The sequence below is a fragment of the Pezoporus occidentalis genome, unplaced genomic scaffold (assembly GCF_034315485.1).
Source record: "Pezoporus occidentalis ecotype Australia unplaced genomic scaffold, CSIRO_AGI_Poc_V1 ctg16, whole genome shotgun sequence".
NCBI classification, from domain to species: Eukaryota; Metazoa; Chordata; class Aves; order Psittaciformes; family Psittacidae; genus Pezoporus; species Pezoporus occidentalis.
In genome coordinates, this window is record NW_026913425.1 from 7,333,619 (window position 1) to 7,351,497 (window position 17,879).

At 37.5% G+C, this 17,879-nt stretch overlaps 1 protein-coding gene across 6 annotated transcripts in view; it reads left to right on the top strand.

Annotated features, from left to right (window-relative positions):
- Window positions 1-17,879, top strand: part of SMARCA2 (SWI/SNF related, matrix associated, actin dependent regulator of chromatin, subfamily a, member 2) — a 110,295-nt gene that overhangs the window by 47,397 nt on the left and 45,019 nt on the right. For all 6 annotated transcript variants that reach the window (XM_062612518.1, XM_062612515.1, XM_062612516.1 and 3 more), the window contains 10 exons: window positions 2,245-2,345; window positions 2,645-2,792; window positions 5,691-5,854; window positions 7,620-7,686; window positions 8,228-8,338; window positions 9,829-10,071; window positions 10,373-10,486; window positions 12,542-12,649; window positions 15,078-15,164; window positions 16,172-16,218. In XM_062612518.1, coding sequence (XP_062468502.1) covers window positions 2,245-2,345; window positions 2,645-2,792; window positions 5,691-5,854; window positions 7,620-7,686; window positions 8,228-8,338; window positions 9,829-10,071; window positions 10,373-10,486; window positions 12,542-12,649; window positions 15,078-15,164; window positions 16,172-16,218 — 1,190 coding nt within the window. The remainder of the gene's footprint in view (window positions 1-2,244; window positions 2,346-2,644; window positions 2,793-5,690; window positions 5,855-7,619; window positions 7,687-8,227; window positions 8,339-9,828; window positions 10,072-10,372; window positions 10,487-12,541; window positions 12,650-15,077; window positions 15,165-16,171; window positions 16,219-17,879) is intronic.

Genomic DNA, 17,879 nt, shown 5'->3' on the forward strand with positions numbered 1-17,879 from the left:
TTTTTCTCTGACTTAGTAGTCAGAGTATAAGCAGGTTCCTATTTAAAATTATGTGCCAGACTAAGAGTGTATTGTGGCTTTGTGCTGAATGAAGTTAATGTATTTAGGGTCATTATTAGGACTGCTGCTGTTCAACATCTTTATCAGTCCAAGACTTAGACAGACATGGACAGTGGGAGTGATGCACCCTCAGCAAGCTTGCCAGTGACACCAAGCTCTGTGATGTGGTCAACACACTGAAGGGAAGGGATGCATCCAGAGAGACCTTGACAGGCTGGAGAGGTGACCAGTGTGAACCTCATGAAATTCAGCAAAGTCAAGTGCAAGGTCATGCACATGGGTTGGGGCAGTACCAGGAGCAGCTACAGGTTGGGTGGAGACTGGATTGAGAGCAGCCCTGAGGAGGACTGTTGGGGGTGTTGGTTGATAAGAAGCTCAACATGACCCAGCAGTGTGTGCTTACAGTCCAGAAACCAGCCATATCCTGGGCTGCAGCAAAAAGAGCGTGACCAGCAGGTCAAGGGAGGCGATTCTCTCCCTCTACTCTGGTAAGACCCCACCTGCAGTGCTGCATCCAGCTCGGGGGGCCTCATCTCAAGAGGCTTGGACTTGTTCGAGTGAGTCCAGAGGAGGCCGTGAAGATGATCAGAGGGCTGGAGCACCTCTTCTATGAAGACAGGCTGAGAGAGTTGGGCTTGTTCAGCCTGGAGAGAAGGCTCTGGGAAGACCTTAGAGCAGCCTTCCAGTGCCTAAAGGGGGCCTAGAAGAAATCTGGAGAGGGACTTCTTAGAAGGGCATGTATTGTTAAGACAAGGGGGAATGGCTTTAAACTGAAAGAGGGGAGATTTAGGTTAGAGATACTATGAAGAAGTTCTTAACTTGGCAGTGGTGAGGCACTGGCACAGGTTGCTCAGAGAAGCTGTGGCTGCCCCATCCCTGGCAGTGTTCAAGGCTGGGTTGGATGGGGCTTTGAGCAGCCTGGTCTAGTGGGAAATGTCCCTGCCCATAGGAGGGGGCTTGGAACTAGATGATCTTCAAGGTCCTTTCCAACTCAAACAAATCTATCATTCTATGATCTTGTGATCTTTTAATGTTTATACACTGGAGGTTTTATTGGCAATTCTGAATTACACAGTTATTCATTTACATGTTATATTTATTTAAAATTTGGAATTACATCAGGAATTTTAAGTTCTGACTGTTCAGGGTAGGCTTGTTTGAGTCAGCATTTTAAATATTATTACTACAAAAATTCTAAAAAGACTCTTAAATTTACACACAAAGATCACAAACCTGTAGGGCCATAATATTAGATACTGTGAATAATCAGTATTGATACTTACACAGTATTTTTCAGACAAGTACTTTCTAAGGGAGAGGGAAGCTGAAGAGTAGAGAGAACCATGTTCTGTTAGTAGCAGAACTAGGTATAGAATTTGTGTCTCCTAAGTTTAGCAGTCTTTACTGAACCAAATGACCACTGAAACTGATGGGACTGTGTGATGTTAAGGTAGTAGACCTTTGTAGGACTAGTTATTTCTAATGTAGTTCTTTAAGACTTTCACTGTTGATGAAAGGATGGGTGGGCCTGATACATGTTAATTTCTAGAAGGAAGGTTAAAAGAGATGTGCCCGCATTTTTAGCACAGTCTCTTTAGCTGCAGCATTGTTTAGAGCTGGGGAAATTGTTCTTAGGAGAATACACTTGCAGAAGTCAGAGTAGCCTTCTGTTCAGCTTCACAAGTGAGATTTTAAGTTTCTTGGTTATCCATTACAACTGCAGGCAGAAGACAAATTGTTGCAAATTGTTATTTTTAGAAGAGTAAAAATGTGGTCTGTTTTGAAAAAGTTAAGAAACTAGAAGTCTTAAACAGCTGTATTTGACAGGTTTTTAAGCTTTAGTAAATTATTACACATCTGCAATGTGATACACGTGGTATTGAAATACTTTCTATGAACACAGTAGACAGAGTAACACTTTTTAAAGTAAGATCATTACAGGGGAAAATGCTTATTTTGAAGTATCAAGACTTCCTTTTGGTAAATATGTGTCAAAAATTATCTTTCCATTACGCTGCAGTGCAGTTCTGTTGTAGAGTAGGTGTAAATCCAACTTTTTGATTCGAGTTTCTGTCATGAAGTGTTCACCAATGAAAGCTACCAATATGTGAATACCAATTGAACGTATGATGTAGGAAGCTGTTGCGCTTCCCAGCATCCCTGTTCTTTTTCTGTATTCTGTAGGATGATGAAGAAGAATCAAGCAGATTAGAAGCAGATGAGAAGATACTCCTGGATCCTAACAGCGAGGAAGTTTCTGAGAAAGATGCAAAGCAAATCATTGAGTGAGTGTTCTTTAGGTGCTGGTTTTTGTTAGGAATTGTGATTTCTTACAGTGGCATTTCCCAACATTAGCTTGCTCTAGTTTACAGTGAGTTGTGGTAGCTTCTCTGTCATTAACATCTGCAGGAAGAGGAACATGATCATTTGGTATTAACTGTGTACTATTTATAAAGTAGCTTGTACCTTTTGATGTACTTGGCACAGTTGGGGATTTACACTGTTTCTTTAGAAATACATACATGAGCTGTGGTCAAAAAAACTGTTTGTGGGAATTCACTCTAGTTCTTTTCCTGCTTTCCAGGACAGCCAAACAAGATGTGGATGATGAATATAGTATGCAGTATAGTGCTAGAGGGTCTCAGTCCTATTACACTGTTGCTCACGCGATCACAGAGAGAGTGGAAAAGCAGTCTTCTCTACTTATTAATGGCACTCTAAAACATTACCAGGTGAGAAATCATCTCATATGCTCAGCATTTCAATGTGCTATTTCAAGTGGCAAACTGAAAATTTGTTAAGAAATACAAGATCTCTAGTAGGTTAGAATTTGGGATTATATGGACAAAGCAGTGACAGTTGACTATCATAGATAATGTTTCATGCAACTGCTTGAATAATAATATCACCTTTTGCCTATACCATAACTTTTTTTTTCTTTTTCATTGCAGGCTAGTAATATGTTGGTTTTGCTGTCCTCCTTATTGATGTGGAATTTCAGTTTTGCTTATAGTTTTCATTTGTGTTGGATTAACAATATTTCTCCTCTTCCAATATTTAAAAGTTTAGGATTTTATTTTGTAATTAAGATCCTAGTATTCCAGTGCAGTGAGAGGCAAAATTCGGAAACAAGAACTATAGAGGTTGATGTATCATTCTTTACAGACATTCAGTGGATTTAGTAGGCAGGAACTTCTGTATTCTGATACAGGCTAGACGTAAGCATGTATGATTGAAAATGCCCTTGGTACATATTTTCAACACTTCTGCTATTATGCAGCTTTCTAGGAAACTCCAAGAATATGCGTCTTTTCTGCAGTCAGAACATTTATTTCTACATCCACATAAAATAAAGACTAATAATCACCAAGTTGTCATAAAGATGTATATCCATTTCTGTGTGCAGAGAACTGGAGGAAGACTGTTTCCTAAATGCAGCGCATTATGATTACAGCCACTGCTTCCTATGCTCCTCAGCACTGCTATTATAGTAGCTTGTTTAAATAATTTAAAATTCAAGAGTTAAGATGGTTTCTCTTTTAAAACCATTTTAGTATTTTTATATTGGGCTTTTCACTGTGGGACATGGTGAGAAAGCAAAAGACTATAAACAAAAGATGAAACAAGTGAATTCAGACTGGGTGTGCAGAAGAGGCACAGTGCCACTGTGGAGCAGGGGTTCAGAGGGGTTTTGCCCATGAGGTTTTTGATTGCTAACCATATAAAGTCATGAGCAACCTGGCTCCAAGGATGAACCTGCTTTGGGCAGGGGATTGGCCTAGGGACTGCTTGAGGTCTGTTTCAGACTGAATAATCCCTTGATTCTACTCATGGTAAAACAGAATTTGAATTCTGTTACGAATCCTTGGCACTTCCAGGTGTTACACTGTGAGCCCTCAGCGAAAAAAAAAAAAAAAAAGAGGAAAAATATGATATTCAGGGATCTATTTTGAACATGAGAGGTTAAATAACTTGCTGTCATTGATAATGCAGTGACTAAAACAAAATAGAATCTGACCATATAGAGAAATACACCACTTCCTCAGCTACGTCACCCTCTTTATTTTTGCTGCCTCATTGTCAGTGTGTTGTACCCAGTGAAACGTGGAGTCAACAGATGCAGTCAGCAGACTTCTTCACTGCATGATCCTGATTCATTGTCTGGGAAGATTTCCTTGTTACAGTAAATGCATAGTGTATAACAGTGCTAATTTGCCGTATTGGCTTAAAGTGCTTATGGATGGGAAATGAAGATTGTGATAATTCCTTTACTTTCTGAATTGTAATTACTCATGGAACATAGAGATATTCTTAAATTATGTAGATCTGTGGTTTGCTATGCAAATAATTCAGTCTGTGGAGTTACAGATACTCACAGGGATTGCCAGTTAGAGCAGGTCCTTTAACCTGCTCAGTGTGATATCTTAACAATTGATTGCATAGATTTGTTTTTTACTGTATCTGCTCTGTATTGTTATTGTACCAAGAGGTAAAAGGCACACTTGTTTAAGGAGCTCTATGTCAGGAGCATTGAGGTTTGGCTTTGGAGGTGTCAGTAGGAAAAGTTCAGTGATGTAGAAAAGACAGTTTCCCTGTTAGCAGTTCTGAAGCTGCTTTGTCGATGGGACATAGGTTTGCAGAACAAATTCTGGTTAGCTCTTGGCCTGAGTATTTAATACCTAAATATAAATTAGCCAGCATGTGCCTAAAGCCAGTAAATTGGAAACAGTGGTTTGAATATTCTCTCACAAGGACAACAGAAGGTTTCTTCAAGTACGTACTGTTTTCTCTCTGAACTTCATCAGGGCTTTCCATTTACTTCTCTCTCCATGCATGAGACACACTAAAAGTCTGGATCTTAGAAGCTTGCCTGAGTAATGTAATGCACACACATGTGGAAGTCTGTGTGACAAGGGAATAACCTGAGTCAGTTGCTTTTAGCAACTCTGTTATGTAGACATTTCTTAGCTACAGTAATCCAGCTTCCTTCCAGCTCTAGGAGTTTATGTACCAGGTATAACTTGACAAAGGGGCCTAGTCTGACATGTAAAGGTATGGATAGCGACGCTATGTGGATGTGGGCTGAAAGACCTTTAACATACTTGTTGCAGTTGGCAAGTGTGAGGTGTACATGGTTTGCAGACTTGGTGGGTTTGGTGACACAGGCAAATGGCATGAAATTTACACAGAAAGTTTAATGTTTGACAGTGTTGAAATAGAAGAACAAACTCCTGCAATGTTAAGTATTTATCCGCCTTAAGTGTGAGTGACTGTGTTGCTTTGTATGCAGTGCAAAAAAAAACTCTACGCATGAGATTTGATCTCTTATTATGGGCTCTGCGAAACAGATTTCTGTGTAGCATACATTACCAGAAATTTACCTTGTTTTGTTGTTTGTTGTTTTTTTTGTTTTTTTTTGGGTTGTTTTTTATTTTTTTTGGTGTGGAGAAGGTGCTAAGATAAGCAGGGGTTCCTGTGCATATAGTATTAATACAGGAAATCCAGCATCTAAATAGACAGGGACTTCAGAATCTTGGTTATTGTTGTGGTTAATGTATTCTGAAGTCTTTGTCTGTTGTTAAATATTTGTGTGGGCTTTAAATAACTGAAACTGTTGTTCTTGATTTCAGCTCCAGGGACTGGAATGGATGGTTTCACTCTATAATAACAATCTGAATGGAATTTTAGCTGATGAAATGGGACTAGGAAAAACAATACAGACTATTGCACTCATCACTTACCTGATGGAGCACAAAAGACTCAACGGCCCATATCTCATCATTGTTCCCCTTTCGTAAGTAAAGGGTCTCTTTCTAAGAGACTGTTCTAAGCATTGTGTGCTGGTTTATTTGGAAGACACACTTGTTTTTCATGTAATGACAATATGAGGAGCACGGTGGGATTACACATAGCATGTATTCAGTGTTTTCTTGATCATTTCTTCCCAGTTAATTGCCTGACATTAAAAAAGGTGACCAGAAAGCTGGTAAAGCACCTTTTTTTGCCATTAGTTTCACTGTCCACTCTTCTGGCAAACGTAGTGAACTTACTGTAATTCACTCTGAGACCACAAGAGGGAGCCAGTGTTTCGTTAATATTACATGCATGTAGTTGTCCTTTCGCCCTTTGTGGTACTAAAAATTTGTTGCTTAATTCTTTCAACAAATGGTGCCCATCTGATATAAAGTAATCATGCTTTAATGACACTGGAGTGTCTTTTAAGTGCTGTATAACTAGCCCTGGATGTAGCCTTGAGGAGTGATACTCTCACACTTCAGTCAGATGTCCAGGTTACAGTTGTTTACTGTGCTGCCCACTTTCGCTTTTACTTAGCTTTCCAAGATGATGCTTGTTTTATACATTTCCTCTAATGCATTTTTCTTCCTGCAAAGCTGAGGTATGGGTTTTAGTGATTTGGAGAGCTGTGGTTTGCATAAAAACTGTCAGGCATTGTAAAACTGATGTAAGATATTAAAGAATTGTTTGCTTATTTTTCTGTGTGATTTGAATGGTGGGCTTTCATTATATAATTTGTCCCCCATATTTCCTAAGCATGCAAATATGTTAGGATTGAGTTAAGTTTCATTCGTGGCCATCTCTTTTGATTTCTTTTGAGGAATCCTCTGTTTTGGCTGTGCTGCAGTAATAACTAATTGACTAACATAAATACCACAGCTGTGCCTAATTGTATGAAACTAAATGATGAGTTCTAGTATGAAAAAAAAAAAAAAGGCTGCGAGAAGAGCTATAAAATAAAACACAGTTAAAAATAAAGGGAAAGTGTCATTAATGACAGATTTTGTATGGGCACAGTAAAATCTGATTTAAGTACTCTGTAATGATTTTTTTTTTATGTTTCTAAAAGAAAGGAGCTGAAATTTCATTCTCCTGTACATTTTAAAAGTCTTTTCCCTGCCTTTTCTTAATACCTAGTAATGCTGCCATCGCAGGTCCAGTAAGGAAGAAAATAAGCAAGCAACCAACACACCTCAAGGGTTTTTTTTTGCTGCTATATCATGATAGCACCTAGCTTAGCCATAAAATCATAATTGTTGTGATCAAACAGCAGAAAGGGAGTGCAAAAAGAGAGCTGCCTAGTAGCACTAGGTGGCGCTATAAGTAGTTCTGTTCAGATAGAAGACTGATGAAAGCTTGTTACTAACTTCAGACTATTTGAAAAGTTGTAATGTCAGTTGCTGGATGATAAGCAGTATAAAATAAATTACAAATCTATTTTTTTGTTCAGGGTTATCTTTCTTACCCTTAATAGGCTCCAATATACAAAGATGCATATAAAATATCACTCTGAATTGTTTTCAAAGAGGTTCCTAAAGATGAGCTGAAAGAGGGTTTCACACTTTTTTTTGTTTATTCCCTTCTCAGAGATACTTTCATTTTATTACAGTATATAAAGTGATTTTTTTTTTAAATATACTGTTAATTATGGGGGTTGACTATGTGAAATATGTTGAAAAGTTGGCAGTCACTTAGAAACATTTATAAAGTTTGACTTGCAAATGATTAAATATATTACTTTTTCTCTATAATGTGTATGATAGGACTTTATCAAATTGGACATACGAATTTGACAAATGGGCTCCGTCTGTGGTGAAGATATCTTACAAGGTTTGATTTGCTTTTCATATCATTATATTGTTGAAGGAATGGGAATAGAGCCATTGTTTCCTCTGTCTCTGCATGCATTTCGAAACTGCTTATGAAATTTTGTCATGTGTATCAGTTAATAAGTAGTGAGTTGATCATACTAAGAAGACTAATGAACGTTAATTACTTTCATATAGTGAAGTGCAGAATAAAATTGTACTTATCACACTGCAAGACTTCTGGTGGGGGTAATAAAAATGAAAGCTACTTCACATTTTATACATCACTGAATACTTTGCTGTTTAGCTACTGTAGTAGTGGTATGGCCAAACAGTTTGTAAGGAGACTAGATTGCTAGCTACATGTCTCTAGTGCCCCATGAACAGAGCTTTACAGTCTAGCAAACATTTAGGGAAGGCACCCTGAAGAAGCCCAGAATGAATTGATATACTGGTTTTAGTACTGTAGGATTACAGGTTCATGTGATTGTTCTATGTCTGCTAATTCATAAAAACCTATTTTCTTCATTAAAAGAGTAACTACTCGCTTCTCTTTCTTTTAGGGCACACCTGCAATGCGCCGTTCACTTGTTCCTCAGCTTCGAAGTGGAAAATTTAATGTTCTCTTAACTACTTATGAGTACATAATAAAGGACAAACATATCCTTGCTAAGGTAATGATTGTCATCTCTTAACAGCAAGACCTTCAAGACACCGTTAGATGGTGCATAATACAAAACACATTTTTGTTTTACAGGGAAATCTTGAGTTGTTGTTCTGCCATTCAGTGGAAGTTAAATCTTTCATTTACTTTTCCATTTCTCTGTTTATTAATTGACTTCTCAGTCACAGCTTTTCTCCTTATAAACACCAGGATTTTCCTCAATGTGGCTGGGAGACAAATTCCATTGTGCAGCTCTGTCAGTGCTGTATACCTGTGTGTCCGTAGGAAAACATTACTTTTCTCCCTTCTGTTTAATGACATTTAACCTAATCTGCAGTCCTGACTAATATTTTTCCAGTGATTCCAACCTGAAACTCAATCTTATTAGAGCCTTTCCAGCTATATGGTCACTTTACCCAAACAAATAGTTACTTGTATCATGAATTCATACTCTTTACTACACATGGCCCAGTTCTTAAAGGCTCACTAAACGTCAACAGGTGTGCCTCAAATGTAATGAATTCATTAGAAAATTACTTTAAGCCTATTTCATGTAGTACACAAAACAGACTAAGGAGGTATTTTGCTGTATGGGGAAACCACATCGCCCTACTGTCCCTTTGTTTTTGATTTTCACTTTATTTCATTCTGTTACATACTGCTTGTTTAGATCACTTTTTTTTTCTGATACAAAGGCAGTGTATTTTCTTAGCATAATTCTGAACACTTGAGACCAGTTTGAGACTGTAGAGTTTGTCTTCCCGTCTAGTTTTTGCCTTGGTAACAGATAGCAAGGACAAGCACTATGGCGTTCAGCCTGTCCTGAGAAATGCAGTTATTTCACACCTGTGAAAGTACAAACTGAGACCTTCCTAGTCATATGGTCAGTGTGGCAGGTTGACTGCCCATGTTGTAGCACCAGCGGAGAGGTTGAAACAACTCTCAACATCTGCTGTGATTGCATTTAAGTTTTTGCATTAAGAAGCAGAAACATTATTTGAAGATCCAGTAACTGAGATGGGAGAATTGTAATTATGGTTCTTTGTCCTTGAGTAAGAACAAAATACTTAGCTGAATGCAAAACAAAGTTCAGGGTTGTTTTGTAAGGAGTTACTTTGAAATGCTTTTTTGTCCTGTGAGGTTCTTGTTACAGGCAAGTTTATTTGAAGTTCATGTGATTGCTTTCTTCCTCTGTAAAACATATTCTGGCCTTGAAGAGACAGTCACTCTAATCTCTTTCCCAGAAGCAGGAGGAATCTGCTGTTTGCTGTTGCAATTCAAGTTGGAATTCAGCATCAGATTCAATATGTCTAGTGTTTGTTTCTGTTTTTGCAGCTTGCAAGGCCACTGGTACTTGGCTAATGCTTGATTTGGCTTTTCTCAGAAATGAGAATGACTAATGTCTCAGACTTGAAATATTTCTGTTCTGTACGTAGTGAGAGGAATTTGATGAAGTCTGACCTGCTCTGACTTTGCCAAATTTTCTTCTTTTTCTTGCAGATTCGATGGAAATACATGATAGTAGATGAAGGCCATCGAATGAAGAACCATCACTGCAAACTGACTCAGGTCTTGAATACTCACTATGTGGCCCCTAGGAGAATACTGCTGACTGGGACTCCATTGCAGAACAAATTGCCTGAACTTTGGGCCCTTCTCAATTTCCTCCTTCCAACCATTTTCAAGAGCTGCAGCACCTTTGAACAGTGGTTCAACGCTCCATTTGCTATGACTGGAGAAAGGGTACTGTGGCAGTTTGTTGGTTTTTTTTCTTAAACATCAGAAACAGAACACTTTGATGAAAACAGAAAGGAGCTTATACAGAAGGATTAGTGTTTGAACTCTCCCTGGTACTTAGGGAATTAACATAACTAAAAGCTACCTTTATTATAATGCCAGAAAATTTTAATGTCACTGTCCTTTTTGACTCAGAATCTGCTTGTAACATGCAAGTAACTATGGCCCGTATTTAACCTTTCATGTGAGAGAAGACATTTTCTGATACACTGAGTTGCCTTGTAGTGACTTTTATAAACTTCTATAGGTGGACTTAAATGAGGAAGAGACTATTCTGATCATCCGTCGTCTCCACAAAGTGCTCCGACCCTTCTTGCTGAGAAGGTTGAAGAAAGAAGTTGAATCTCAACTGCCAGAAAAGGTTTGCAATGAGAGTTGTGGAAGGGATTTAATATTTTTTTAAGCATTATTTAATGTTTGTTTTTCAGATTTATTTTACAGATGACAATTTCTTTAGCATCTGTTACTGCCATGGTTTCTTTGTTGAAAAGTTGACCGCTGGGGAGGCCTGAATACTTGAAATTTTAATGTTCTCAGGATTCCTCACCAGTATTGCCAACTGTAATTCTGTTTGTAGTCATCCGTATGACACATACGACTTATTTCCATAATATGTATTTGCACGTTGTGAGTCAGTCAGCCATACACAGAGGATTAGATTCTGTCTTGTCCCATCCTCCCTACACCAGGTGGAACCTTTGCTACCTTAGCCAGTTCACTGAAGTTCATAAAGGACTCCTGTGTTTTATAAAGCATGCAGAATTTGGTCCTACATTAATTGAAGTTGCACAATTATTTTTTTAACCAATGGCTTTTTAATTCAGAACATTCTTCTGATTTGAAAGGTCATTGTTTTTGTCTCTGGGCAACTGATTTTGTCTCACCCTGTCCTTCTTTGCGATCCTGCATTGCTTTTCCCATTTGCCTTTACCAGAGTAATAATAATAACTAAATAAAAAAGCAAATGTGAGGATGTGCTGGGGAAAATTTGCTGCTTAGGTCAACTGGGCTAAAACCCAGTTTAAATTCCACCTAAGTAAAAGTTTTTTGAATTGTACTGTGAACTGACTCACATAGGCTGAATGAGTGAAGAGCTCTGTGTAGATGCTTAGTGACAGTACTCAAAGGAAAGGCCCTTTTAAAATTTCTTTCTCATCTTTATAATGTTGTGAACACTGTTACTGTTGTGACTCTGTTCCTTCAAATGTCAGATTTTCAGTATCCTTAGAAGTATTTGTTTGAGAATGAAGCATATTTAAATTTAAAATATTACTGAAATACTTATTTCTATTTAAATTTCTGCCAGTTAGAGACACTGTATTTCATAAATCCATTAGTAGGTGTTGGAGGAGGGAGATGTAGAAGTTTCATCCACACTGGTACTCAGAGGACTGTGTTTGGTTTTGTTTTCACCATCTTCTTTACGAAAAAAGGAATTAGTTCAACCGTGAGGACTGAACTTCTTGACCGGAGCCTGCTAATAAGTTTCATGGGATCTTACAAATCTTGGTAAAGAAGCCATTGAAGAAATACTCATTTTTCTTTGAGGAGTTCCTCCTCCTGTCTTTCTGAGAATAAAAAAAAAAAAAAAAAAGATAATTTTATTCCATTTATTTATTAAACATTAGGAAGCTTACATTTTTTCTTTTAGTCACTACTAGAAAGACTTCTAGCCATTACTTCGGCTTTATTATGTGACTCGCTTTATTTTACATAACTTATTAAAAACATAGTGGCTTAATCTGGAAATGGAGTAATAACAAAAAAATGGTTTAAACTGGGGTATGAAGTCTTTGTATTACTGGATTTAAAGATAGTGCACAGTCAGAAAATGTTTTACTAAATAAAAGTTTTACAAAGCTCCATAAGAAGTCCAGCTGAATGTGGGCATCATATAGTACTTGATTAATTCAGTGTATTTTTAGTTGATGTTGAGAAAATGGTGTATTTCTAATCCAATCTATGTAAGCGTAATGCTAAGTAGGCACTACAAAGGATGCTTATTTGCTAGGTATACAATGATGATACTTTTATAATGCTTTACAGATATAATAAAGTCCACAGGCTATTAAACACAAATATTTTCATTGCGTGTTATATATAAAACTATTTTTTTATTATGGGTTTAAATTGTAAAAATTACAAAATGAGGAAAAAAATAGTGATTCTGCACTTACATTCTTAGGATCCAGCTGTCTCATAGTAGTTGTGACTCTCACAGGTAATCTTTTGAGATATTTGTTGCTGTGCTTGTAGTTGGATCGTTGCTCAGTGAAACCATATAGTGGTAGGGTACAGATAAAAACTAGCAGGTTTTTGTTTTGTGTTTTAGGATAACAAGAACTTGTAGTTAGATCCTACTGACATTATTATGTCAGTGTGTTTATGGTTGTTTTCTTGGAATTTTTTATACTAGGTGGAATATGTGATCAAATGTGATATGTCAGCGCTTCAGAAGATCCTGTACCGCCACATGCAAGCCAAGGGAATCCTTCTCACAGATGGTTCTGAAAAAGACAAGAAGGTATGAAAGAACGACTAAACACTTGGGAAACAATGTATTATTAAATATGCTAGCAGTATGATTTCTGTTTTATGAAACTCTAGGCTGTTTTTGCAGATATCTGTCATGGGTAGAATGATACCTATCAGACATCATTAGACATCTGTCAGGCTTTTTGTTTTACAAGACTACAGCTCATGCTCTCTATTCACAAGGAAAAGATCCTACTTGTATTCACTATAATTACTGTCCCTTTCTACAAACAGGCAGTGTTTGAAAAGAACCAGTATTTCCCTTGGCTGAGTTTAATCCAGTGTGGTACCTGAATAATTATGATTGTGGTTGTGCTGGCTACAGAAAGTCATAAATCTTGTCTTTCAGAGCAATTAGATAAGTATAAGCTTTGTTTTAACCAGCTTCTATTCATACTTACAAGATCTGTTAGTGACATAAGTCTTTTAAGAGAACAGTAAGATTCAAAGTTGTATAGTCAGATTTAGAGTATGAATTAGTAAATACTGATTATGTAATCATGGGACTTGATCCAGTTAGTACAGAGTAAAAAGTTGCCATTCATCACCTACTTGTGTATATGCTTTTCACATTATAATAAATGTGAAATACCTTTAATAGGTACTGCAGAACAGCTGGTGTTTAATAGTGTGTTTGCACTGTGTTATATGTATATTACTGATGCAGTGCAATCGCATCCTGTCTTTCTACCATCCTTTGGCAGGTTTTATTGGTACAATGGGTGATATTTTTGCTCAGTATCTTATCTTACCCTCGTTTTGTGCGGTGAGATTGTTTTCCTTGCTGGTGCTTATTCAAACTCTAAACAAAGCTTGTTCTTATCACTGGATGTTGATACTCATCTTAATAGTTTGAATACTCTGTAAACATTAATTTACATTCTTCTGTTTTATTTTAATATCACTTTGTGGGTTGATGTCTTTACTTTTGTCCTACAAATTTAATTTTGTATCGCAGGCAGACTTCCTTTTCTTCCAGATCCTTTTCTTCTCTTTCACCAGATCAGAACCTTTGAACTGGTCAAAGATCATAAACTGTTTTATTGTTTTATAAACAGCATACATTTGTTTGCTGTCTTCTGAACACCTCCCTGGCCTTCCCTGCTTGCCAAGAGTCTTAAAATTTTTTACTTTCTTGCTACCCTCTCTTGATTATTTTTTTTTTCTTTATCTGGTTCATCAGCTTTTTTTTATCCATGATACCTGTTGTCAGCAGAGGGAGGTGGCTTGTTAGGAATGCTTGGCTTCAGTGATCAAAGAACTGTGTTAGGAAAAAATCCTGTCTTTCTGCAGCTCTTGCCTGGAACCAGATAAGACTACAGAGAGTTTATCAAGCTGGAAATTTCTAGGAAATTACTCTTAGAACAAATATGAACTGCATTTAGGAGCAAATTAGAGAGGATTTTGGAAAGAACAAAACCAAATTTTAGATGTGTGGAGCACCCCCTTCAAGCATAAAATCTCTGCTCTAGATGGAATTTATTTCACTGGTCTTTCTAGGAAAGAGTAGAGTATTACTAGTACATGATATGATCAAATAGTGTACTTTTTCCTAGTTTTATTGTTGGAAATGGCTAAATTCCTTTTGCTGACGTTTTTAAAATACATCTGAATTAGTCATACAGTAAGCTTGGAATATTGCAGCCACTCTGATTACATTTTCATAAAATTACAACAAAGCAAAGTGGTATCTGACAGCAACAACTGCTTGGCAATGTTAATATGCTGGGATGTTCTCAAACTTGTATCCACCTTTTGCAATTAGATTTTAAACATAGAGTTTAGGCTAGGACCATTGACTATTGCCTGAAGTTTGTCCTGGTTCTGAAAAAGATTATCTGCAGAGTAGATTTTGAGAATATATTTTGTTAAACATTAATATGACTCACAAGGTTCGGTTATTTCTACCTTTTTAGCTGCCTCTGGCTCTGTGTTTTACTTGGCCTAGAAAGAGAAACCCAGTTAACAGACGGAAGGAAACGCTGTAGATTGAAAATCATCTGGCTAGAGCAGATTTCTGTTAGAGAGTTCAGACCTTACAGAATTTGTAAGGTTTCATAATGAACAGTATCAATACGGCAATATGTGGGACAGCGGATGCTCTGCTTCCAATTGTGAAAACTGTAGGTAGATACATAATGCAGTTCACGGATTAGTTCCAGGTCTTTCTTTTTTCTTACAGGGCATACTTATGATAGATAATTTATACAGCAAGGCAAATGAATAGTAGCTTCTGTTTTTTCTGTTGTTGGGGTTTTTTTTTGTGTTTTGGTTTTAGTTTTTTTCATTGGTGATGTGGTGGTCAGGTTTGGGGTGAAAGTATTTTTATGCCTGCATTTAACAATATCTTTCAAAAGCTTCATTAATAAGCTAAGAAATTAGATGCCTCATTTAATTTGCATTGTTTGTACCCATAGGGAAAAGGTGGGGCAAAAACTCTTATGAACACTATCATGCAACTGAGAAAGATATGCAATCACCCATACATGTTTCAACATATTGAGGTAAGACTGACAGGTTTGATTTTGAGACTTGTTTTTATTCAGATGGCTAACATAATAGCAAACTGCTGTTGAAGCTTATGTGTATGGGAAAAGACATCTCTGTCCACCTTATTTCTGCTGAAAAGAAAGCATTTGAAAACCACGATCAGTATGGTCCGTTTTCAGAAATAAATGGACCAACCATCAGGTTTTTATTGATGACCTGAAGTCTAGCTTTAAAGCATTTAATGTTGTGGAGGCAGTGTCTTAAAAAAAATGAAGTGGTGGTTTGGTGGGGTTTTTTTGTTTGTTTGTTTTTTTTTTCTGGTAGTTTTCTGTGTTTGCTTGTTTGGGTTGGTTTTTTTTTTGTTTTTTTTTTTTTTGTTTTTTAATTTAAGGTGTTCCGGAGCAACTTAATCTCTACCTAGACCTAATTTGCAATCTAGAGACACTAGTTCAAAGTATTATGTCTAAGAAACTTATAAGTAGCAGGCTGCTAATCTTTCCGAATATCAACCAGGATTATCCTATTCTATCCACCCTGTTTTTTCAGCCTATCTAAGTAGCATCTCTCATTAGGACCCAAAGTACATAAATATAATAATATATCTGGAAAGACAGAAACTGGCATAAATATTTGGAATACAGATACATTTATGAATGAATAATTAAGTACCTACTGTGATGTATTATTGTCGTTTTCATTCTTTGCTTTCTTGTATGCTAATTAATTAAATTGAGTAATTTGGCTCTTCCAGTAATTAGTATGAATTAATTAGGTTCTGCTGTATTTGTAATCTGGTAGAATGTACGCTGGCAGAAGTTACTTCTGCAAACCATAAATTTCAAGTAATAGCAGCTAAAGAAGACATAAAGCAGAACACTTGCTGCAAGGTGGATTCAAAGAGTATAACCATAAAGAAACTCAAACCCTAACGCTCATATATTTAATCAGCTTATGTAAGAATGTATAATTTTGTGTTACTGTTTAGTTTGTAATAATCTGTTTATTGCTTATAACTCTGCAGGAGTCCTTTGCTGAACATTTAGGCTACTCAAATGGTGTCATCAATGGGTAATTCCTTCATTTTTTCTTCCTATTCATGTTGTTGTATTGGAACTAATGTATCACATTCTTTTTCTGGAAGGTACATGCTAACAAGCTCAAGCAGTTTATGGAAGGGAAGAGGCACATATCTAAAGCAAAAGATAACAGTACTAGCAGTGTTACATGAGCTTTTTATAAGCCTCCATCTCCTTCAGGAAGACACGCAGAGATACTCACGTATCCCATATCCTTATTTTGAAATAGCTTAGGTAACATCTGAAATTCATTGGAAATGACTCTTCAGAGACAGCAGTTGGAATTTTATTCTCTTTCTTGTGACTTTTGTCTTCTGCTTTTCCATCTTTACCATCTTTATTCTGAATTAAAGTAGCATTTCTCCCATGATTTGAAATGAAACAAATGTAAAATTTTTTTCTTGGCATTTCTGTATGCACCTGCCTAGAAATCACAGAATTGTCAGGGCTGGATGGGACCTCTGGAGATCATCTAGTGCAAGGCAGAGCCACCTAGAGCAGGTTACATGGAAATGTGTCGTGGTGGGTTTTAACTATCTCCAGAGAAGGAGACTCCACAACTTCCTCAGGCAGCCCGTTCTTACATCGCTACCCTGAACATAAAGAAGTTCTTCCTCATGTTGAGGTGAAGCTTCTTGTTTTTCAGCTTATGGCCATTGCTCCTTGTCCTGTCACTGAGCACCACTGAAAAGAGTCTGGCACCATCCTCCCGGCACCCACCTTTGAGATACTTACATGCATTAATCAGATTCCCTCTCAGTCTTCTCTAGACTGAAAAGGCCCAGCTCCTGCAATCGCTTCTCTAAGAGAGATGCTCTGGACCCTTCATCATCTTCATAGCCTCCGCTGGACCTTCTCCAGTAGCTCCTTATCTTTCTTGTGCTGAGTAGGCCAGAACTGGACACAGGACTCCAGATATGGCCTCACCAGGGTCAAGTAGAGGGAGAGGATCACCTCCCTTGACCTGCTGGTCACACTCATCCTGATGCACCACAGGATGCTGTTCGCCATCCTGGCTGTTAGGACACACTGCCGGCTCATAGTCAGCTTGTCGTCCACCAATACACACAGGTCCTTCTCAGCTGAACTGCACTCCAGAAAGTCAGCCACCAACCTGTACTGGTACTTGGGGTTCTTTCTCCCCTGGTGAAGTGCTCTATGCTTGCCCTCGTTGAACCTCATTAGGTTTCTTTCCATGCAGTACTCCAGCCTATCAAGGTCCTGCTGAATGGCAGCACAGCCTTACGTGTATCAGCCATTCTCCCCACACACAAGAAACGTGTGCATCTACCACCTGACCCCCTTCCTGTTCAGGTCTTAATAACTTGTTTTGTTAACTAGTATACCAGATTATTTGTCTCCTTTCCTACTATACCAGATTAGTTGTCTCCAGAATAGTTTAGCTGATCACATATGTGTGCATATCAGTAGGCCATGTATCTTGTGGACTTACATATACCGTTGCTAATGATAAATCATATTTTGAGAGTACAGACCCAAGGTTAGAAAAAAGTTATGTGAAATTTATTTTTGTAAGGTGTATCACTGTGATGCTGATTTAGACATACTGTTTTATTCATTTTCTCAGTTACAGCTTGAATTTTGGTGCTAAGTGTCTGTTTCGCAATTCATTGCATAGAAGACAAGAGCAGC